We start from the raw sequence: 24,572 nt of genomic DNA, 5'->3' as shown, positions 1-24,572 counted from the left end.
GGCCTTTCTAATGTGGATTGGGATGCCTTTTCCCTGTCTGCCATCCTACACACAATATGACGGTATTGATGAGTCTGTACAAAGTTGGACCAACACCATCCTTTCGGCTGCTGCTTCAACGATCCCCTCCTCCTCCGTTTCTACCTGACAGAAGACTCTCTTGGTAAACCATGAAATTGCTTCGGTTATTAAAGACCACTGTCATCCACTCTAGTGCTGTAAACAACATCCATCTCTCAATCACCACCTGGCCTTTAAACAGCTTCATGCCTGTTCCCATTATCTACCCAAACGCCAGAAACCGATTTGTTTGGAACAATATGTCACTGCTGTAGGGCCATATACTATCTCTTCTCAGCTATAGGCAAAGATCAGGCACATTTCTGGCCACTATCCTCCTACAGGTGTCCCGAGAAACTCCCTGAATGGTGTTATACTCCCCAGCCCAGATAATTTAGTCTACCTGGAGTCTGTGGTCCGAACTGCTTTTGCCTGGCATCAACACCTTGTTGCAATCTTCTTTGCTCCTCAAAAAGCATGTGATACCACATGGCGCCACCACATCCTTAACACCTTATGAGTGTGGGGCATCTATTACCTACTATCAGGTTTTATCTGGAACTTTCTTCCATGTAACATTTGTCAGGTACAGGTTTGTGCCTTCCATAGCCCCTCCTGTCTGCAAGAGAATGGAGTATCTCAGTATTCCATTTTGAGTGTCCTCTTGTTAGTGGCAACCAATGGTCAGTGGTGGCTGTGGGAACTAAGGTGTCGTATGCTGATGACTTATGCATTTATTTTTATTCATCCAGGTTGGGTATTGTAGAATGCAGACTGCAGGGAGCAATACACAGAGTGCAATCTAGGGCTGTCACTCAAAGCTTCCAGTTTTTGGCTGCCAAGACTGGAATTATTCATTTGTGTTATACGGTGCAGCTCCATCCAATGTAGGGACTCTCATTGGTTTTTGGGACTGGGCTTTGATGCCCAGTTGACTTGGCTCCCCTATCTTCAACTAAAGCAGACATGTGGGTCACATCTCAACAATGTTCATTGGTTCAGCAATACCTACTGGGGTGTGGGCCACTCTCCTCTGCTCTGCCTCTAAAAAGCATTAGTCCAGTCCTGTCTAGATTATGGGAGTCTTGCATATGGCTCTGTGTCACCTCGATGTTACAGATGCTGGACTCGGTACACCATTGTGGGGCACAACTGGCAGCTGGTGCCTTTCGGACTAGCCCCGTGACCAACCTGATGGCAGAGGCCATGGTTCCATCACTGCGTGGTCTGCTTCTGTGTTATGCATCCAATGCTTCCCAGAGCACCCAAACTATTGTCTCCTCTTTCTAGACGTGGAGGTACATATCCTGCAACGATGACCCAGTTCTGGTGTTACAATTCCATTTGCATCTGGTCCCTTTTTCAGAACTCTGGCTTTCCCTGTACCACCACTTTCCCGGCCTGCTCACATACACTCCCATAGTTCATCCCTGTCCACAGCTTTGTCTTGACCTATCACCAGGTCTGTGAGACATGGCTCTACCTAAGGGCCTCCACCACCAATTCTTGTCCATTCTAGCCTCGTTTCAGGGTAGGGTAGTAGTTTGTACTGTTGACTGGATGGTTTGCGATCACACTGGCTTTGCTTTATATTCATGCGGGATGTGTTTTCACTGCAGAGTTAGTAGCCATCTCTCATGCTCTTAATCATATCCGTTCCTGTGCTGGGAGTCCTTCCTCATCTGTAGCAACTCCTTGAGCAGTTTACAAACTTTTGACTGGCATTAACCTCATCATCCCTTGGTCCTGACTTTCCAGGATTCCTATTTTGCCATCAATGTGGCCACTCAGTGGTCTTTGTCTGGACCCAGGGTCGCGTTGGGATCCCAGAGAATAAACTCGCTTACAGGCTGGCTAAATTGGCTACAGGCAAGCTGCCGCTTAAGATTGATATTTCAGAACTGGACTTGTGATTAATATTATGCTGCCACATTCTGATGATTTGGAATATGGAATGGCATATTCCTTCAACAAACAAACTATGGCCGATAAAGCAGACCACGAATTTGTGGAGGTCCTCCATGTGAACCTCACACAATGTCTCACTGACTCACGGTGATTTCCTCTGTTGCGAGGATCCACCCCACTCTCATTCTGGTGCCATTTGCCAGTGGTCCACATTTTGCTGGACTGTTCTAATCTACCCGCCCTGTGACATACTCTTAATCTTCCTAACTCACTACGCCTGGTGTTGGCGGACGATGGCTCAGTGGCTGACCTGGTTTTACAGTTTATTTGTGTAGGGGATTTTCATCACTCTACCTATCGGAGGGCACCTCAGCCTCATTGGCCCATTGAGGGCTTGGCAGGATGGCCTATTACCTCCTCTGCCCTGACCAGTCAATGTCCCAGCATTCACCTTATCTGTTGTTTTGTTCTTCTTCCCCCTTCTCACACGCTCTGTTTTACTTGGTGTTCTTCCTGTGCCTACTTGGTGTTCTTCCTGTGTTTCCAACCAACCAACAACCCAGCCAGTGGTTTGCATAGCTTTCTGTCTGTTAAAGTTTGTGGCTGCCTCCTATGTTGAAAAATTGTATGATGATATCTTTCAGCAAGATAAACAAGACTGTGTTTTGCCCATTATGTTGTGACTCATCTCCTTACAGAGGATTATTTAACTGTTGCCTTGGTGGCCAGCACATTCTACAGTTTCTTCAGACTATTGAAAACATGGGCATGGGTTGATGAGAGAGTTGCTCGCTGTCAGTCGCCAGCAGCACACAGTGACGTACCCATATTTGTCACGCTAGCTCAGTCTGGTTCGGCACTCAGCTAGTTAGCACTATTGTTGCTACCATAGGTGGCAGCTCTGCTTACTAAATTTTGCACTCTGTACACCCTCAAACCACATATGGATGTAATTGTGTGTCTTTTTCTGGTACACCGTATATGCACAAGAAGTAAAATTTAATTATTTTTGGCCTTCCTAGAGTTGCAGTTTGAATGGCCAGCATTGTAGGAACACAATCTGGTAAGTAAGTGTGTGGTCAGCATTACACCCAAATGGAAAAAGATATTATCTTAGTTCTTTCTCAGCCAAATGAGAGGTACTCTCTGTCCATTGTGCAATGTTCATAAAGCATTAGTTTACTTTGGATTCGTGACTGCGATACACAAGAAGAGACTTGACTGCAGCTTCCACATTGTTTTTTGAGGCTGTCAGCAGCCATACCAAAGGTTCGAAAGTGAGTCATTCCATGGCATCTAAATATATGTGGAAATCAGTCATTTTCACAAAAAGTGGGTAACATGCTATAAATTGGTTAAAAACATAGATGACTTTGAAGAATGTTGTTCAATTGATAAAGTGATTCCATAAGTGGGAAAAATGATTGAAACCTTTTTTTGGGAAACCCATTAACGCTTCATAAAGTACAAAGCAAAATTCACTTTGAAACAGCTGACAACTCAGATTAGACACATTTGGAGGTCTCTTCTATGTGAAAAAGATGCCTCATGGGTGCCAAGCAATTATTGATGCTAAGGGTGTCTGGATGTATCATTAATTGTAATTGCATATTTCTTTTTTCATATACGATGATTGTTTATGTTTTAGTTTGTTGTCAAATATATTTTTCTACTGATTAACCCGACCACAATCGTACTTACCAGATTATAGACCTGGCAGACCAATGGAAGTCACTAAACACGAGTATTTTATTTGGCTGTACTCTTCATTCTTAAATCAGTTGGGCTTATTTGAAATGTGCATCACAGGAGGTAAATTGTTCAAGTAATCGCTAATGCTTTACTAAAACTGCAATGTGGCTCCAGTGGCAAATTGTACACACTGGAATAGATGACAATAAACAACATTAGGACTGATGGTCCCCCTTTCATCCGTGTCTCTTAAATTTCTTTATTCAGTGTGATTGGTCTCAGTGCTACACTACACCATCAGACACTCAGTTGCAGTAACTGGATGTAATCCAGTTAGTATTACAAGGGGTAAAATTAAAACACTGTCTGCAGATCTGTTTGTGTATGGAGAGTTTGGTACGCACATCAAAGCAACAGCTGATACAAATATTTGAATTCGGACCACTTTTTGTTTGGTGTGTCCAATGAGGCCTTTGGATGCTGGTTTAGTTTTATCCCATGCAATGGGAGGATGGGAAGCTGGTTTGGATCCAGTTATTGTCAATTCGTCAATTCCTGAAGATAGTGTAGCAGTGGCGAGACCAATCACATTGAATAAAGAAATTTAAGAGCCACTGTAGCAGTGAAACCACTTGCACTGAATGAAGAAATTTAGAACACACACTGAAGGTGATACCATCAATCCTCACATACTGACCAGATGTCTTCTTGCTTCCCTTAGATGAATGCAAGTTAAAATAATTGTCTTGTAGTACTGGACTGTGTCAAAGATTTTTCATCACACTGAGTATTAGTATAATTGTCTAGTTGTTAAGGTAATAGTCTTGCAGTGTGTTAACTATATTAAATATTTAAATTTTCCTTGGAAATGATCAGTCTTGAACGATGTACAATTTACTTTCTACAGTATAACCAGCAGTGCTATGTTACTCAAACTATCATGTAACCTTTACTACATTGGTTTTGGTTTGGTTAAGGCATTAATGTCAGTATCTCAATTTTTATGTTTCATAGATGTAGACTCAGAAATCTGTTGCTGCTGACCTGAGTGGTGGTGTTTGTTGTGTATTGATTTTAATTTACAATAGTAGTTCACCTGTTGCTTTAGCATAGTGTGTGACCGTAATTGTTATGATGAGATGTAAGAAATGGTCTCAGTATTCTCTAGAAGCAGAAGGCTACTTAAAAATGAAAATTAACACATTACTGTTTCTGTAATAGGCAGTAAAAGGGTAAAAACAAGGAGAGTTTTCAAAAGGACCAAAATAATGGGATTCACATGTGAGCAGGAGGGGGAGGGGAATAAGGTGGTAATAATGGAAAAGTGCAATGAAGATATACACCAATAGAAACATGAGGTGGTATTTGACCTGCAGGTAGCAAAGGCAGACAGATGTTTACTACAATCTGTCAATATACTGTCATTTAAAATGATAAAATATATAAAGGTGGCAAGAGGGCCCAGGATTCAGTGGCAGATGTAAACAGAACCATTGACTAAATGATATTTTCAAAAATGAATGATGATGAAATAAGGAAAAAAACAAAAGCTGAACAACAATGTGTCACCTCAGTGCACACAGTAAACACTATTACCCACTTAACATTCAAATGTATGAAGGTTTGAGATGAATTGTGCAAATTTTTTTGGATAATAAGCGTACAGTCAGTACACAGCATTTCATACTTAATGATAACTCATAACATAGCTTTCATATTATGTGCAGTTGGAGTGGACAAAAGTTGCTAATTAATAATGTAGTTTTTATGACAGTTAAATTATTATCAAGAATTCCAGGTTCTTTAAAGTGTGTGCACCTGATACGAACTTCGGATCTGTGAAAAAAAGCCAAGGTTTCATGAGTGGAGTACTGTATAAAAACAATGAAAGGAATCCACAAAGTCAGTGTCCAAAGCAGGTTGAAACCTGAATAGCAATTAGGCTAGACTTAAACAAGTTGGTGCAGCATACAGTACTAGACTGGGGCTGCAGCCTCTTGGCTAGAGCCAAACCACAATCGGTGGAGACCATGCGATCCAGTAATTGTGCCTGCGCAAGTCTAACTGTAGTACTTCCGTTTCACTGTCAGTCACTTTCACTGGCAGAGATATTAAATTCTTTTTACAGTATTTGTATGGTGGAAGAGTTTGTGAATGCTATTACTTGAATTTTCTTTGATGGTTACAGTTACGGAAACACTACAGTACACCAGAGTTTCCACCAAAACGTGTGCGTAGCTCGCACGCAAAGGTACTGCAACGACGGCAGCAGTCTCTGGAGCGGTACCTCCGTGCCATGCTGGCAGCAGATCAATCGAGTCGCTCTCAGGTTCTTACATTTTTAGGTGTACCACAGGAAGAGCAGTTTGGGTGAGTTTCACGTGGCAAATTTATCTAAGAATTAAATTTTGTTTTTTCTTTTAACTCTGTTCATTTTGTGCGTAGCAAACAGGAAAATTTTCAGTCACAAAAAAATTGGAGAGAGAGTGTGAGATTGAGATTGTGTAACACTCCACACTCTACTTATGTTCTCATATTTAGTTTATGCTATCAATTCCATAGCTGTGAAACTCCATCACAAGTTTAGATGGCTATCCAAATTAAAATAATCTAAGAAAAGTTACACAGATGCCTCGTGTAACATGTTCCATTACTGTTCCATAGGTATGTGTCTCTCGACATCAGAATAACTGTTGCTAATAGCTTCTTCAATCATACGCTTGTGAAATAAGCTTACACATTGGATTCACAGTGTTTATTGTATTTGAATTGCTTGATGCACTCCATGAACATTGGATTTGGACAGTCATATGAACAGATGAGTATGAAGTTATGACTTAAAACAATGGAAAATCCAGGATGGAATGTAACAATATTGTGAAAAGGGTAGTTGCTACTAACTTGCAGGCGATGCAACATCTCTGCTATATGGTAAGTAGCAACTACCCTTTTAGTAAAATTATGACTTTAGAATCAATTATATACTATACATACAATGTTCATTTTTAAAGTCAACTGAATGAAAAATTATGAACATACTGGTGTGCCATGCTTCCACCTGACAAAGGGCACAGCTTCCATGTCTATTCAGCAGAACAACATAATGATGTGGACACTGCTGACACATTACAGTGAGTGTTCTGACTACTGCAGTGCAGGCTACATACATCGCAGGACACTGAAACATGTTATTGTATGTTATCCTTTAGATCAGGAAGAGTCTAGATAGACCCCTCATTGACATGATCTTTCAGATAACCCCACAACCAGAAGTCACATGGATTTAGGTTGGGGGATCTGGAAGGCCACACATCTTAAAATTCCCTAGTGATGATTACCGAAGGTTTCTCGAAGCAAATCTTTCATATTGCAAGTGATGTGTGGTGTTGTCCCATCTTACATGAAAATAGTTGTATGGACACAGTTGTCTTCTTGCAAAGCTGGAATAGTATTGCACAAGGAGGTCCTTATAATGTGCAAAAGACGGTTTACACCTAACAGGCCCACGAGATGTCACCTCCTTGCAGAAAAACTGAGAATGGAGCCTCTTGTGAAACCACACCATATCACAGTCACTTAAGCTGAGTGCACAACATATGGTGGAGTAGAACCCCATATGTGACAGTTCTGTGTATTCACAGCACTGTGCAGAGTAAAACGTGTGTTGTGCATCCAAAGAATATTCCATGGTCATATCACCCATTTCCATGTGTGCCATAAAACAAAGGGCAATTTAATTGCATTGTAGAGTATCCTGGAGCTTCAATTGGTGCACATACTGAATCTTGTAGGCACACCTGTGTAAAATGTGCTGCAGTACCTTTTGAACTGTTGTCCAAGTGAGAGAGTGAATTCCAGTGAGTCGGCTCGAGCAGTGGCTGCAGAATTTGAGACATGGGCTGCATGGATGGCTTCAGCAGTTGCACCAGCTTCAACTGCCATGGCAATGGGGCACTTTCCTCTCCTTGCTGCAACACGTAATTCATCTGTTTCTTCAAATTTCTTGATTATATTCTTTAGCCCATTGACTGACATGGGGCCTCTTCACAGCTGTTTGTCAGTGATATTCCTACAATACAGCACTGGTATTGCAGCCATTCTGATAAAACAACTTAACCAGCAGTCTTCTCAATAGCCATTGTGTTTATTACGGGAATCTACAACCTTCTTAACCTTTTATACCAACAGTTTCTTCACAAGAGAAATCAACATGCGCCAAATGAAAGACAAAATACTGACATCAAAGCAGGAAAACTTTCAAAGTGCTTATAGTATCATATTTTCACCTGGTGATGGAAAGTGGAACTGTTATTTCTTTCAGTATACTCCATGAGTACACAGATTAATGAATGTACGTACAATGTTTCAGCACCCTGTGATGTATACAGCCCACATTGAAGCACTTGGAACACTGTCAGCTGAATTCTAACCAACCATTGGGCGCATGTGCCCTGTGTGTGTGTGTGTGTGTGTGTGTGTGTGTGTGTGTGTGTGTGTGTGTGTGTCTGACATAAATGTTGTAAAGGAATGTGACTATAATATAAGTTAAATGTTTGTTTGACACTGCAGCAGTGAAGACAGTCACAGTACATAAAATTTACCTTTAAAAATGGATTACATTACCGATTTTAATGAACTAAGTCATCATTTTCAAATGTAAAACATCAGTTGGAGAAAATATAATGGAAATTATGACCATACATTTGACAACAAGGTCAATGGTGGCACAACCAAGTCACTAAAAGTTATGCCCATGTTTGCCCAACCGTTCATTCCATGTTCTAATGTAGAACAGATAAAAACTACAACAGGGTAAAAATTGCCAAAAAATTTTGCAATGTGTACTGCTGTGACACAGTGATCGTATGGCTGATATAAATTCACAAATATAAAAATTAAACACATATGAGGTGTGTTCAAAATAAAGGGTGACTTCATATTTTTATGAAAAACTATTTATTTATTCATCAATATTCATGCTGTCTCCTTCAAAGTAATCCCCCCTCAGATACAATATGCTGGTGCCCAATGCTGCTTCCAATCCTCAAAGCACTTCTCATAAGCACTTTTTGGTACGGCCTTAAGTACTTCCAGCGATGCAGGCTTTATTTCCTCAGTCATTGAAAATCATCGTCTCATGTCTCTTTAGTTCTGGGAACAGGAAAAAGTCGCAGGGGGCAAATCCAGTGAATATGGTGGCTGAGGAATGATTTTCATATTATTTTTGGCCACATACCTCTCACAAGCAACGATGACTGAGCAGGTGCATTGTTGTGATGCAAAAGCCATGAATTGTTTTTCCAGAATTCTGGACTACTTCTGCATATTGGTTCTTGCAAATGGTGCATAACGTCAAGGTAGAACCCCTTATTGACTGTACGACTTTGAGGAAAAATTCATGCTGTGCAACACCACAGTAATTGGAAAAAAAAAACAGTGAGCAAAACTGTGACATTTGATTGAACTTTGTGTGCTTTTCTCGGTCTTGGCTCTCCGGGATGCTTCCATTGGGACGATTGGGCTTTCGTTTCGACGTCATAACCATAAACCCATCTTTCGTCACCAATTATGACCCTTTTGAGGAAATCAGGATCATCATTAACATCATTCAAGAGCTCCTGAGCAATGCTTATGTGACAATTCTTTTGATCAAAATTGAGAAGTTTTGGAACAAACTTTGCTGGCACACGTCTTGCGCCCAAAAAAGAAAAAGTGCACAACATGAGCCAACCGATATGCCAAAAAAACATCCTCAGCAACTTCTTGTACTGTAATTCGACAATTTTCCCAAACAATTTTCTTCACTGCTTCAACATTATCATCTGTTGTTGATGTGGTGGGGCATCCAGAGCAAGGTTTATCATTGGCATCTTCTCGGCCATCTTGGAAGAGCTTGTACCACTTGTAAGCATTTTCTTTACTTAGTGCAGGCTCACCATATGCCACTATCAATATTTCAAGTGTTTTAGAGCATTTGATTCCATTTTCACACAAAATTTGATGCAAATTCATTGCACCATTTTTTATAATAATAAAAAAATCACCGAGCACACTAAAATGTGTGTAACCTTTCTATCTGTCAAAAACACAGTATACTCTACACTTGAAACTGTGTGCCAGCTGTGTATCAACATAACAAAAAAAAGATCGATAATAGAATGTATGTTGCCCATGCAATTTGAAAAGTCACCTTACTTTTTGAACAGCCCTTGTGTATGGTATATTTAATCATTATCATGGTGCAAACTCCCAAGAAATAAACACACATAATGTCACTGTAAGTATATCAAGCACAGCAAGCTTCCATATGGAAGCAGCACACAATTTTGTTATGTTCCATAAAAAGAATCTTAAAACACGCTGTACTCTCATGTAGGACTGACACACTACTAAAAAAATTCATTTTTTTTTGCAGATCATAGTAAAATTTAGTGCTTCATTCCATATGGAAGCTTGTTGTGCTTGGTACTATTATATCTGTTTATCTCATGGAAGGCCGTGCCATGATGATGATTAAATTTACATACATGTGTTAATTTTCAGGCTTGTGAATTCATATCAGCCATACAATCGTTGTCACAGCAGGACATACTGAAAGAATCTTTGGCAATTTTTACCCTGGTGTAGTTTTTATCTAGTCTACATTAGGACATGGAGCGAACGGTTGGTCAAGCATGGTCACAACTTGTAGTAACTTTGTTGTGCCACCATTTCCTCGGTTGCCTGATCTCATTATTTTTCAATGATTGTTGTGAGATGTTTGGTAACAACTCCAATCATATAGTCCCTAACTGTTTTGGAAAAAAAAATTATGTACTGCGACAGTGGCTTCACTATTGTAGTGTCAAATAAACTGTTTGCGGTGTTGAAACTGAATAGCACTCATTGTTGAAATGACTGCATTTGTCAGAAAAAAATCGAGTAGTTCAGTGAAAACAGTATCACCTATCCAAACAATAAAACCACATTTTTACTACTGCACACCAGTTGTTTAAAGTATTCCAAATTAGTTAACACAATCTTTAGTTTCTGCAGAGTTGCTTCAGATCACAAAGTGAATTTTCAGATTTTCCATTCTCCAAGTTCTACAGTTGTTGCCAAGGATAGTTTTGTACCTGGAAAAGCTCCTATCCACACTGCAGCATGTCACTGGAGTGTGTTTGAGGGCAGTGAGATCACTGTGGGCCAGCTTTTTGTTCATTGTATTCAAATGTTGTGGCATTCGCAGAGAGACTGTCACTAACTTTGCATGTTGTAGAGTATCCAGGATTCCACTGGAAAACACATTGCAGTATGTTCACTTAATCGGCCACATGACCATTAACTTGGTCCAACTCACCGTGCATGTCACACAATATCCAGGGTGTCACTCAGATGAGTGCCAACAGCTTCCAGTTGTGTGGTCGCTTTTAATACCACTGAGAAATTTGCATTGCTCTATGTCGAGTTTCGAGATAAGGTTTCTCTAAAGACCTCTTTCACAGTTTTGATAGCACTTAATTCAACGCTATCAAGCTTACAAAAGATTGCCTTCATTTGGGTGCAGTAGGTGCTGTAATACTCAGCAGTGTTAATCCAAGAATCCCATCATGTAAGAACCAGCTGAAGGGGATTGGGGATGGGGGAGGGGTAATGAAAGTGCTCATTCCTTGAATTTGTATGCCATAGCGGAGCCTTCACGTAGGTGTTTTTTTGCAGGAAATGAATTTGTCCATATCAGGGTAATATGATTGCACCTATTCTGCGACTCTGTGTAACGCAGGTGGAAGATAAGTGACGTACACCTGCCCTGTGTTCCCAGAAGAGAAGAATATACAAGAGATTAGACAGCCAATGCATCTCCTTTTCTGATGCGAATAAGGTGTATAAGGCCACACTGCCACCCGATTTTATGAAATTATTTGCCTCAGCTTGTAAGCAGCCTATACAGAAAACGTGTTGGCATCCACACTTTGACAGCTGAGCAGAGCTAATCATCCTGCACCCATAAATGAGCCTACACCACTAGTGCAGCAACAAAGTCTTCCTATCACTGAAATAATGGTGATTGCTGAAATTGATGTCAAAAAGGGTAACACACGCTTGTGACAGTCATTTGAAGAGAAACAGCAAAGCAGCTGGTTTCTGTTAAAATCAGACTCGCCATTATCTGCAGGATCCAAGCTGGGGACAAAAACCAACAGACATAAACAATTAGAACTGAAGCTATCAGCCCATGCAATCTAGGTCCTATGTGATGCACGAGATGACTGTATTATTGATGGTATGGACATCATCGTCCGCCTGAGGGAACTGACAGGTCTCTTCAAGTAACCTCCCTCCGATGCAGTCTCCCTACCATTAAGGAATAATAGGGTGAAAGAAAATGAAACCCTTACCATGAAGATGGCTTCGATACTTCTGTAGTTTGAAAGGGTTTAGGACACATGTGGCGGAACGTCGTCTACTACCTAAGGGTAGATAGTGTCTTTGTTCAGGAGACACACTTTAAATTCTCTGACATCCTTGAACTACATGGCTACATTGTTCTCAAAAATGACCATAGTGTAGAGAGCAAGCTAGAGGAGGAATGGCAATTTTTGTAAACAACACCTACCACTCCTCACTACTCTCAGGTTCATCTAGCTTGCAAACAGTCATTATCAGTGCATGTGTGTCATTGGTTGTAATATGTTCACTCTACATGCCCCGACATGATGCTAGATGAAGTTGCTCTAAGTGACCTTACTCATCTCTCTCACCTCTTGATCCTCTGTCGTAATTTTTAGTGTGCTTTTGAGCAACTGCAACAACATGCCCCAGGAGTAGAGAAATAGAGAGAAGTAGAATGTCTTCTCATGTCCTCATGTGGGTGTTTCTTGAACATGGGGCAGAGCACACCCTTCAGCACTGCAACAGGGTTGTTCACTGCTATAGATCTCTAGGGATGCTTCACAGCACTTGAACACACTGCTCAGTAGGAAGTGGTCAATGATTTGCATTCAAGTGATCACTTCCTCATATGGAGTGACCTGCCAGACAGTGGTGCCTGTAGGAAAGCTGCTTCAATGGGTGCTCAGTAGTGCAGACTGGACACTTTACAGCTGACTTTCTTTTTTTGAACTCTGTGGCAGTGTCCAGGAGTTGGTGAATCATATTACCCACGATCCGCTGCACCACTGAAACCTCCATTCTGCAGTCTTCAAGCCATTTGAAAATTCAGCCTGTCCCTTGTGTGGAATAATAAATGCTGCTCTGCAATCGGATCCGGGTTCAGTGCTGACCAAGTGAGAGGCCATTGGGGTGATTCCTTGAGGAGGGAGGTGCCTAGTTTCTGCTGTAATTTGGAATGCATGTCTCCAGACCAACCCACAAGACATTATCTAAACTATGGTGGCCTATTTTGCCAAAGTTATTGCCACTGCCAGTCAGGATACAGATTTCTGATACTGCACAGTGACTGCTGAGATGGACGATTGGGACATAAATTCCACCACTGATGATGAATATAACTGCTCTTTCTGTAGATGAGGGCTATATTCTACATTATCTTCAGCATGTAACACATTGCCTGCTCTCAGTAGGGTGCTTTATAGTATTAATGGCATCTCACCTGTTAAATATTACTTTGACTACAAGCAGCTTTAACTGAAGAAAGCAAAAAAAGAAAAAGTGACAAGCCCCATACCAGTGTTTGAATTAATGTTAGTTAATTCCACTAATAATTTGATGAAATGTGGTGACAGTCAGACATAGTTGTTTAAGATTTACACTTTCTGTGAAAACATACTTTTAGACACACATTAACTCTTTTCAAAATGATAAAAGGAAAAAAAATGATTATGATATGTTAAAACATAACTATGGAAATTAAATAACAGTATTGTTCAAATTTGGAAATTCATAACACATGCAGTGAGATGTCTGTTTCTTCCTTATAAACAACTAAATATTAAAATTATTTAAAGATTCTTGCTTCGTAGCAGTTGAGCATACACCGTTGTAGTGGGAAATATGATAAAGTTTCTTAGTCTCAAATATGGTCATTTGTTAGGGGCTCGCCATATCGCCGACAAGAGCCATAGTTCTTGAAGTGGCTTTGGTGTAATTGTTTGACCACCACAAATATCCAAAATTCCTTGTATCTAAAAGCACGCCAAGATCAACCGAACAAAATCACCAAGGGGAAAGACTGTAATACGAAATTGAGTAAATCTGAGAACTACACAAACACCAGTTCAACACAATAAAGGTTCATTGGCAGATGCACAGTGATTTACAATTGCTGAATCAGTTTTACAAGTTTTAACTATTCATTTATGCTACACATATTCATAAAGCATTCAGATATTTAAAAACAATGATACGAAGTAAATCCCAACAGTAAGGTCTCCTATTTTTTTTATAAGTGCATAGACCTGTTTATTTCTACAATGCTTTACATCAATTTACAGCTTGAACATTTAGCTATTTTTTGACATGGACACCATTTCTGTTGATGCATTTTTGTGGACGCTGTGGCAGTTTTTGTATGCCTATGTCATACCAGCTCGTCGCCACGCTGTTCAGAAAGTTATGAACCTCTTCTTTCACCTCGTCGTCGGAGCTGAATCGCTTTCCGGTCAAATGTTCTTTTAACCTAGGGAACAAGTTATAGTCAGTGGGCACCAAGTCAGAACTATAGGGAGGCTGGGTGGGTGATTATGTTCCACTGAAACTGTCACAGGAGAGAAACAGTTTGCCGAGTGGTGTGTGGGCCAGCGTTGTCATGGAGAATGTGCACACCCTTGCTCAACATTCCTCTTCTCTGGATCTGAATTGCTCGTTTGAGTTTTTTCAGAGTCTTACAGTACCTGTCAGCGTTAATTGTGGTCCCGGCGATTCAGCTCCAATGACGAGGTGAAAGAAGAGGTTCAAAACTTAACTAAACAGTTGGCAGCAAGCTGGTATGACATGGACAAACAAAAACTGCATCATCTTCTACAAAAATGCATCAACAGAAATGGTGATTGTCGAAAAATAACTAAATGTTCAAGCTGTAAACTGATGAAAACCATTGTAGAAATAAACAGCTCTATGTACTTTTAAAAAATATAGGAGACCTTTCTTTTGGGATTACCCCCATAGTAACACAGCTTCACTGGCTGCATTTATCAACCAGTATTGAGTGTCATATTATTAGTATTTTAAATTTTTATTGTAAAATTAGGTAATTTGATGTTACATAACATCAATAGTTAAATGTTTTGTCCAGTATTCTTTGTTTGTTGAGGTCTCCTCAGAGTTTTGTTCCTCCTTGAGCCTTGCAACAAGTCATCAGTTGCAACTGACTTTTTGACGGTTTGAGGAATAGACAGAGAAGAGAGACTTTATTTCTTCCACCAAGAAGTCTGTGCACATTATCATAAACAGTTCACACTCTGTATTAAACTGTCCTGCATTTCGGATGGGGGACACGGTTCTTACTTTTAAAGAGACCGCGAGGATTCTGGGCCTCAAATTTGACTCTCAACTCTCATTGTTGCCACAGCTTAAGGAACTTAAAAGATGGCCCTTAAAAGCCCTCAGCATTTTAAAATGTCTTAGACATAATTCATGGAGAACAGACCGAATTGTCTGCTCAAGTTTTACAAGGCCTTCGTGTGATCTTGGCTTGATTGTGGGTGCACAGTGTACGGGTCTGCATGACCTTCTTATTTAAAAATGTTGAAGATGGTGCACCATGAAAAAATTTGACTGGCCACTGGGGATTTTTGGACCAGTTTCATACTGAGTCTTTGTGCTGAGGCTAGCGAGCTGCCTCTTCGCATCAGGCAATGACTCCTCGTTGTGCAGCAGGCGTATAAAACACTGTCCATGCCATACACACCTACACAACATTTAATTGCTCAATCACAAATGGAAAGGGTTTTCCATAATTGACAGTGAGCAGTTAGGCCCTACAGGGTTCAGAAATGGGCGTGACTTGGTGGAATGTTTTATGCCAAGATTTGAGCAGAGGCTCAGTATTATTTTGAACTTGATGAATTATAAGGCAGATTACACTCCAGTTTTTGTGTTTCAATCTCTCTCTCTCTCTCTCTCTTTAAAAAGGTTTTAGATAGACATCACAGTTTTAAAGTTGTGTACACTGATGACTCCAAACACAGGACTCCCTAGACTGTTCAGTAACACTCCCTGACTGTGTCTTCAGGGTTCATCTTCCCCTTCAACATGCTGTACTTCCTACAGAGCTCCATGCAGTCCTAAAGGCACTGTAGTAAGTGAATGGTCTCATAGCAAACAATTCCTCATCTACTCCAATTCCTTTAGTACCCAGCAATCTTTGCAGCACGTATGCCCTGCAGAGAAAATGGTCTAGCTCGTACATGGCTGGCTGTATATTCCTCAACAGTGACAGAAGCAGCTGTCATTCTGCTGGGTACCAGGACATGTGGGAATTTTAGTTCATAAGCAGGCCTCCCAAGGAGGCATGGTGTGCTATTCCCCTGCAGGCTGTCATTTTGCTAGTGAGTCAGAAATCCGTACATTTGTGTGGGAAGGAGAGGGGGGGGGGGGGGGGGGGGAGCAGCTGGCAGCAACTGACAATAAGCTATGGTTGGTGAACCCAACTGTCTTGCTGTGGCATTCCACATGCCGGTCACTTGGGTGGGATGAAGGGTCTCTGATCCTTCTCCAAATTGGGCCCTGCCCTCTTACATATGGCTTCCTACTCTACTCAGGTAAGAGGAAACCACCCCCCACTCCCAACCTCCCCTGTGTGCGGTACCTGTGGCATGCAAATCACTGTCTTGTAACAGTTTCATAAGTGCACTAAAGACTTAGCTTTATGCACCCAGACTACTATACAGGTTGAGATATGTAAGATGCAACACCTCTTTTGTGAATGATTTTAGAGATCAAAATGAGGTTTTTGGCAAATGATATTACACTAAGGAGGCATGTACTTGGTATATGATAGTCTTAACTATTGTCTCAATCAAGATACCGAAGCAAGTATGACTTTTTAAAAATAGAATGATATAAATTTTTGATGGCATCTGAAAGCACTCAAAAAGATGACTGCAGTGATGTAATGCTTGTTAATGCTGAGGTTGTTACTCTCTGCAAAAGAATCTGAGGAATACTGTAAAATTCAAAGGAAAGTCTACCATAATTGGCTAGTGTGCTGTATAGACTCTCATACCAGGCTAGATCATTGTATCAAGCCTTTTGACTCTTTACTTGTCTGCACTTCAGAACTAGCAGGAACTGTGTCATCTGTCAGCAGGTCATTTCCACTTCCACATTCCTTTGCTGCAGACGTGTACACCTATGAGGAGAAGTTAGACGTGCTACTTTTATACGGCAAATGGTGGCAGAGACATATTGTCAAGGAGTGTGGGATCAGCCAGAGGAGTGTCATTTACATCAGTCATTGACATAAATTCGACCCATATCGTCTGTCACAACTTTAGTCACTCAGAGGACGTGATTTTGAAAGTCTTATAGAATTTTGTTGGTTTGCCATGCACCACTTTGGAGGTAACACTACATTTTTCCAATATGTGCTCTTTACCACAAAGCAACATCCACGAACTGTGGTAACATAAATTTATGTAACATGCAGTCCTGGGCAGCAGAAAATCCACACTGCTTAGTCAGGTACAACAGCAATTACCACGAAGCCTAAACCTTTGATGTGGCATTGTAATAAATTCCATGTGACACCATAATAAATTCTATTGTGGGACCATACTGTGTCTATGGGATGTTAAATGGAAATAGCTATGCACACTTACTTGTGTACTTTCTGTCTGTTCTTCTAAAAGAGGTACCCTGGATAAGCAACAGTGTATTTTATTCACACATGATGGCTGCCCAGCTCACTCATCTCATCTTGCACTGCAAATACTGAGTAAAAAGTTCACTGGCCATTGGATAGTATGGTGTGTTGCAGTACAATGGCTAGCCAGGTATCTTGATTTGACTTCCCTTGATTTCTTTCTGTGGGAATCTCTGAAAGATACATTCGCAAAGCCCCAACCAAGCATGTAATGAAGTATCATCTAATGTACTTTCATCTGTCTCATGAATGGTAATTGAAAATGTGCCTTGCAGTCAGTGGCAAACAATTTGAGTACACATTTAAGTAAGTTGTAATAGTATATTTTGTCATGAAAAGTATTTATTTTGTGTGTGACATGTTGCTAGTAATCCCAAATAAATTGTTTAGTTTATTTAAATTGTATTCCATCTAATCACAGTAGTTTTGACAAATATTTAGGGACACATTTCTCTGACAGCATGTGGTTCACTTTAAGAAGCATTCAGGCATGTCCAGACAAATATTTTTTTTAAAATCAAAGAAAGCAGTACAGATGTTTATCATTATGAAGTATGAATTCCAACATTTCTACTTTGGCTTTGACAAGTATGCGCAACTGGGAGGATTTGAATACAAAAGTGCCTGACAAAACTATAGTTTTTTCCACAAATGAAAACCTTACGCACATTTGATTAGTGCACCAGAAGCATATGCCATAGTTCCATATATAAAAATTATAGCTGATCCTGTACCTGTGTCGTACAAGAAATGAGTTTTATCTTTAAAGCATAGGCCCATCTTGCTGTGTATGATGGAGCCTCGCATTAGAATTTTGCTTGGCAGTGTTTACACCTACTACAACTGTCTCTTTGCTTTCCAAATTTAGTACATTTCTCAGATTCTTTTGTGAAGAGTTTCAAACGTGGTATTAACAAGTATTCATACGCCTCTTTGCAAGCTCTTCTGGATACCCTTAAAAATGGTGATGATGTAAATAAAATAGAAAGAAACTTCCACATGGGAAAAATATATTAAAAACAAAGATTCCAAGACTTACCAAACGGGAAAGCGCCGGCAGACAGGCACATGAACAAAACACACAAACACACACACAGAATTACTAGCTTTCGCAACCGATGGTTGCTTCTTCAGGAAGGAGAGGGAAAGACGAAAGGATGTGGGTTTTAAGGGAGAGGGTAAGGAGTCATTCCAATCCCGGGAGCAGAAAGACTTCCCTTAGGGGAAAAAATGGACAGGTGTACACTCGCACACCAACAGTGTGTGTGTGTGTGTGTGTGTGTGTGTGTGTGTGTGTGTGTGTGTGTGTGCGCGCGTGCGCGAGTGTGTGTGTGTGTGCGAGTGTACACCTGCCCATTTTTTCCCCTAAGGGAAGTCTTTCCGCTCCCGGGATTGGAATGACTCCTTACCCTCTCCCTTAAAACCCACATCCTTTCGTCTTTCCCTCTCCTTCCTGAAGAAGCAACCATCGGTTGCGAAAGCTAGTAATTCTGTGTGTGTGTTTGTGTGTTTTGTTCATGTGCCTGTCTGCCGGCACTTTCCCGCTTGGTAAGTCTTGGAATCTTTGTTTTTAATATATATAATGACGCTTTCCATGTGGGAATGACCAGCAACAAACTGTCCATTCATATGAATGGTCGCAGGCAGACAGTGTTTGTTGGTAATGAGGATCACCCAGTGGCTAAACATGCCTTGGTGCACGGCCAGCACATCTTGGCACAGTGTTACACCGTCCGGGTTATCTGGATACTTCCCACCAACACCAACCTATCCGAACTCCGGAGATGGGAACTTACCCCTCAATATATCCTCTCTTCTTGTTATCCACCAGGCCTCAATCTCTGCTAATTTCAAGTTGCCACCACTCATACCTCACCTGTCATTCAACATCATCTTTACCTCTGCACTTTCGCCTCGACTGACATGTGCCGGTAGACAGGCACTATAAAACAACACACACACACACACACACACACACACACACACACACACACACACAGAATTTCTAGCTTTTGCAACCAAAGGTTGCTTCTTCAGGAAAGAGGGAAAGACGAAAGGATGTGGGTTTTAAGGGAGAGGGTAAGGAGTCATTCCAATCCCGGGAGCGGAAAGACTCACCTTAGGGGGAAAACAGGATAGGTATATACCTGCGCGCGCGCAAGCGCACATATCCATCCATACATATACAGACACAAGCAGACAAATATGGTTAATTAGAAATTTAGAGCATTGATGTAATGATCTAAAGTTGAAAACAAGTGTTACCGATTATTTCCTGGTTTGAAGACTGAGTTGCTATATTAAAGTTCTAGTAGTCTCATTGTACTAGACAGGCACCATTTGCCATTTCCCACTTGACATGACCTTCATCATATGGTTGACCATTTGCACGGCTTTGAATAGCGCACTGGTGAGGGAAGTCAAAGTATTGGTCAAATGTGGCTGTGCTCCTGGGGCACAAAGGATGCATGAAGCATCCAAATCTTGCCCAGGCCTAGCCTAATACATAGTTTAATGTTCTTACATGTGCATAACCTTATGTCATCTATGTTGACAGTGTGTTGGAAACTGCAAGTGTTCACACAAACACAGCACAGGATAAGTCACAAGCAGAGAGTTACATGCACATGTATGATTGTTGGCTTAACACATCCTTTGGAATGTGACTATAATTGTCACAGTCAAACGTGTGAAGATAGAGAATCAATCTTTTTAAAGTGGTTTGCTTTTGATAAAACATTGTGGTAAAAATGAATTTTTGTTATGTAACAATTAAGTCATGACTGGATAAGCTTATCATTCTTTCGATTTTTGCCTATTTTTATCAGTCTATTCCTCAAAAGGGAGGCTTTATGAAAGTCAGCTGTTTGTAGATCTGTTTTCTTTTTGTGACTGTCCTCTGTGATCTCAGCAATTGCAGAGGTTATATCTAACACAGTGAAAATTAATATTTTTTCCCCAGGTCTTCAGAGAACATTGAAGATAAGAGCATTGATCACCAACCAGTCTTCTATTTCAAGGCAGACCCTTTCTTGGAGCATGTTGGAGATGATGCATCATCTGATATTATAATTCAAGGTGTTTTCCAAGCACTATATGGCAAAAACGAGTAGGTGGAATAACTATTTGAAATAATTGTCAAGCCACCTGCAGAAAAATGTCACTTATTAGACGCATGCAGTGGTTGGTATTTGGAGGTGTATGGCTTGTGTATGCTTCAACATATTTGTTGCGCAAACCTTTGGGTGTTATAAAGGTAAGAAACACATTTTTTTGTCTTTAACAATTTTGTCTTAGCATTGGTAACGCAGGCATCTTTCCTGTAGTATGGATGTTCATGTTGTTATCATAATCATATCCACAAAAGTATTTTTGTCAATTTATTGTAAGAAAGAAACTTTATATTCCTCTGCAGCAAGTGATCTTTATCTGTAAGAATTGCACTAGGTGACATTTGAGTTTGTTACGTTTCGCATGAAATATTTATCATAACTTCAGTATAATACTTAGCTGACATCATATTACATTCAGCTTGTCTGGAACAGTACCTCACCTACAAAGCTAATACGGAAAGGAAATATAACTATATGGTATATCAGTCTGTCTGTATCCAGCCCGTCAGCTCCACAGTCCCTGATGCTGCAGTATGGATTTAGTCACTTTGGAATGTTCCCTAGACTTCAGAGAGCCCTGCACCAATTTTCAGTGTCCACTTTCTAAAAAACTGGACACGTACAAATTTCCTCAGGTGTTATATCAGTGTATCCATAGCTTTTAGATTTTTTCCTTGTAATTTTCTTTTAGTTGTGCCATTATTGTATTAGATCTTGAGCATTTTGTAACACAAGCAAATTAAGGGCTTAGTGCTACATAGAGAACAGGCCACAGTGAGGAAATAGTGTCATGAAGTAGGTTGTATGAGTGACGAAAACCTGAAAGCTGGTTACTTGCATTCATATCAGATGGGTTGGGCTGAAAACACTATGAAAGCATGAGTGGTAGCATGGCCATTTTGAATGGGACCTGAACAGAATCATCAAGTAACTGTTTGTGAATAGTTAGAGGATTAATGAATAGTGAGTATTACACCAGGTGCAGATTTTCTTTGTCTCATTTAGTTGCTGAAGACCTGCTTATTTCATCTTGCTCACATCATATCTTCTATGGAGAAAGTCATTTATCTAAATGCACAAACTGCTGCAATACTCATCTTAGTATACACTACATTTATTTCTGTTTATACAAACATAATTGTGGCTTTGTTTCCTAAATTTGTTGTACCATATTTTACACTAAAAGACACTACAAACTATAAGGCGCACCTTAGTTTTTAGCACTTTTTAAAATATCATTTTTACCAATTTTATTATTAGATTGCAAAGACAGGCTAAAAAAATCTTAGTTTATAAAACTGAACTGATCTTTGAAATCCCTGAAAATTGTCATCGTTGTCCTCTTCGTATATGAGATGGTCTTCACTGTCGTCAAGTGTTATTTATGCCACACTTCTTGAAATATTTAACAATAATGCCTTCTCTCACCCTAGATCATAACATTTTTATCCACTGACACACTTGTTTGATTGTAGGTCATTTTAAAGCTCCCTGTGGAGTGAATTCATATTGGGTTTCATCCATTATCCATTTGCTCCGTTCCTCTCTAATACATATTTTAAATGGTTTATTTATTGAGACACTACGAGGTTGCAATTTGAAGTTCCACACGGGTTGGCATTTGATATTGAATAATAAAGTGATGGAAAGATAATATTTTCTCTTCATATTCTTTTGGCATTTTCTTAGAGATTTTGGTTTTGGCTCACACTCCGAGTCCATGATGCTTTACAAACCTGTTGCACCCACGAACCTCACCCTGAAAGCTCCACTGTAGTGCTAGCTCGCAAGTGTGTATTTGAATCATTTTTATATTAATTCCAAGGTTCTCTATATGCACAGTTAGTCTTCCTAATTTTTTCTCCATTCTTCTTTACTAGCCCGCCAATAGCAAATTTTTTTTTGGAGGGCCGAAAAGTCGTTCAGCTGCACTGTTTCCATGTTCTTTTGCATATGCTATTACTTTCAATTTATAGGTCGCATCTTTTGAATACTCTTTATGTTTTTCCATTATGAAACTAACTACTAACAAAAATATTGTACTGTTGCTGATAATATAATTCTCTTTCAGTTAAAATTCACTGACACTATAGACTGCAATGACGCATCATAGATGAGGCAGTGTTCTGGGTTTGTGAAGGCAGAACAGCAGGGAGACAGTGTTAGCAAGCTTATGAATCTCCAAAACTCAAAATTGATCACAATGGCACACTGCTGCTGCCAGTTGAATCCATTGTTGCCAGATAAATATGGGTTTCTCGCAGGATTGAATATATATCCATTTTTAAGTCTGGTGGGAATTTAAAATCAGACACATTTTTACATTAATTTCAAGTCTGAATTTTGGAGGCAATTTTTCGAAGAAAAAAGTCTCTTATAGTCCATAAAATATGGTTATCACAAATACCTTCCTATGCGGCTACATCTGAATCTGAGCTCAAATTGAGTTCATAAGTTTTTTATGTAAATTCAGATCTCTTCCAGTCACATGTATCAGTAACACTACTACTTTTGAAAGTAGCAGCTAGCTTTTAATATTAGGGCATTGAATAGCTCAAATATCAATAGCTAGTCAGTTTTCCCACATTTGTTATGAAGAAGGTAATCAGACACTGAGTAATGAACAAAACAAGAAAATACATATATAGGTTGAAAAAAGAAAAAAAAGTCAATGCCTGATAATTCTCAGTAAAGATTGAGATGACTTTAATTTGTGAAGAAATGACTTACACAGAGCCTAGGAATTGTTTCCAGAATGAATCTCTGTTTGCAGCAGAATGTGCATTATTTTGAAATATGCTGATTGCGACCAAGCCATTGCCTACAAAATTCAAGTTGCCACGTTACAGTCCTGTCTGGCACACAGGTTTAGTACAGCAGGAAGTTTCAAAATGGCGTACACTCTGCTGGAGAACGAAAAATCATTCTGGAAACAATACCCTGAGCTATTGCTAAGCCATTTCTTTGCAATATCTTTTCCTCCTGGAGTGCTAGTCTTGCAAGTTTTGAAGGGGAGCTTTTGTGAAGTTTGGAAAGTAGAAGGAAAGTACTAGCAGAATTGCTCTGAGAGCACATGCTCAGGTGGTGAAAGCATTTCTCTTCAAAGACAAAGGTTCCTTTCTAGAGTGCTAGTGCAGGATGCAGGAAACAGTATTAACCTAAGAGAGAATTTCAAATCGGCACACACTCCCCTGCAGACTGAAAGATTAATTATGAAAGTCAGTAGAAATATTTGTATCAAAGTTGTGACACTTGCTCTGTAAAACTCGGTCTGGAACTGTGCGACCGCTACGGTCGCAGGTTCGAATCCTGCCTCGGGCATGGATGTGTGTGATGTCCTTAGGTTAGTTAGGTTTAAGTAGTTCTAAGTTATGGGGGACTGATGACCTCAGATGTTAAGTCCCATAGCCATTTGAACCATTTTTGTAAAACTCGTGTGAGCACTAGGGTGCACCTATCCCCACTCTGATAGTCACTAAGATAATTGGTGCAATGAATTAGTGAATGAACTTCCTGAAGCAAAGAATTCCACAGATTAATATTCATGCAAGCATTTATCAACCTCTGAATAATTGGAGGTAGTTTTCGGATTTTCCTTGTATAATTAACAGATGTGTATACCTGTAAGAAGCAATGAGGAGTACCTTAATGAAATTCTGTACACCTATTTGTGTCCTCTGTCCCCTAATTTTTGCTACCCTTTTAGTAGTAAAGCTTTGAGGAAATTAATGCGGTAAACTTGTAAAATTTGCTTTCATATTTTTTGTGTTAATTGCCATCCAGTTTTGATTTTTACTTCTCTGAGACAACTGTACATTTTAATGTTGGCAGAACTCTTTTGTAAACTTGCATTTTATTGGACTCTAACAATATTATGAAAAGGGTAGTCGTGACTCACCATGTAGCAGTGATGCTGAGTTGCAGATAGACACAACAAAAAGACTACAGGAAAGTGAGCACTTGGCAACAAGGCCTTTGTCAAAAACAGAACACAC

The 24,572-nt window shown here is 40.0% G+C and overlaps 2 protein-coding genes across 3 annotated transcripts in view; both read left to right on the top strand.

Moving 5' to 3' along the window:
- The window catches only part of LOC126271966 (sorting nexin-24-like), an 87,767-nt gene extending 67,190 nt beyond the window's left edge, over positions 1-20,577 (top strand). For both annotated transcript variants that reach the window (XM_049974426.1, XM_049974427.1), the window contains exons 3-4: positions 5,849-6,030; positions 20,427-20,577. In XM_049974426.1, the coding sequence (XP_049830383.1) occupies positions 5,849-6,030; positions 20,427-20,577 (333 nt within the window). The remainder of the gene's footprint in view (positions 1-5,848; positions 6,031-20,426) is intronic.
- Positions 20,578-20,621: 44 nt separating this feature from the next.
- LOC126271960 (uncharacterized) overlaps positions 20,622-24,572 on the top strand; it is a 60,430-nt gene continuing 56,479 nt past the window's right edge. Inside the window, exon 1 of the mRNA XM_049974411.1 lies at positions 20,622-20,720. Coding sequence (XP_049830368.1) covers positions 20,622-20,720 — 99 coding nt within the window. The remainder of the gene's footprint in view (positions 20,721-24,572) is intronic.

The sequence above is a fragment of the Schistocerca gregaria genome, chromosome 5 (genome assembly GCF_023897955.1).
Source record: "Schistocerca gregaria isolate iqSchGreg1 chromosome 5, iqSchGreg1.2, whole genome shotgun sequence".
Taxonomy (NCBI): Eukaryota; Metazoa; Arthropoda; class Insecta; order Orthoptera; family Acrididae; genus Schistocerca; species Schistocerca gregaria.
Note: the sequence above shows the minus strand (reverse complement) of the source record. Positions and strands in the feature narration are given on the sequence as shown.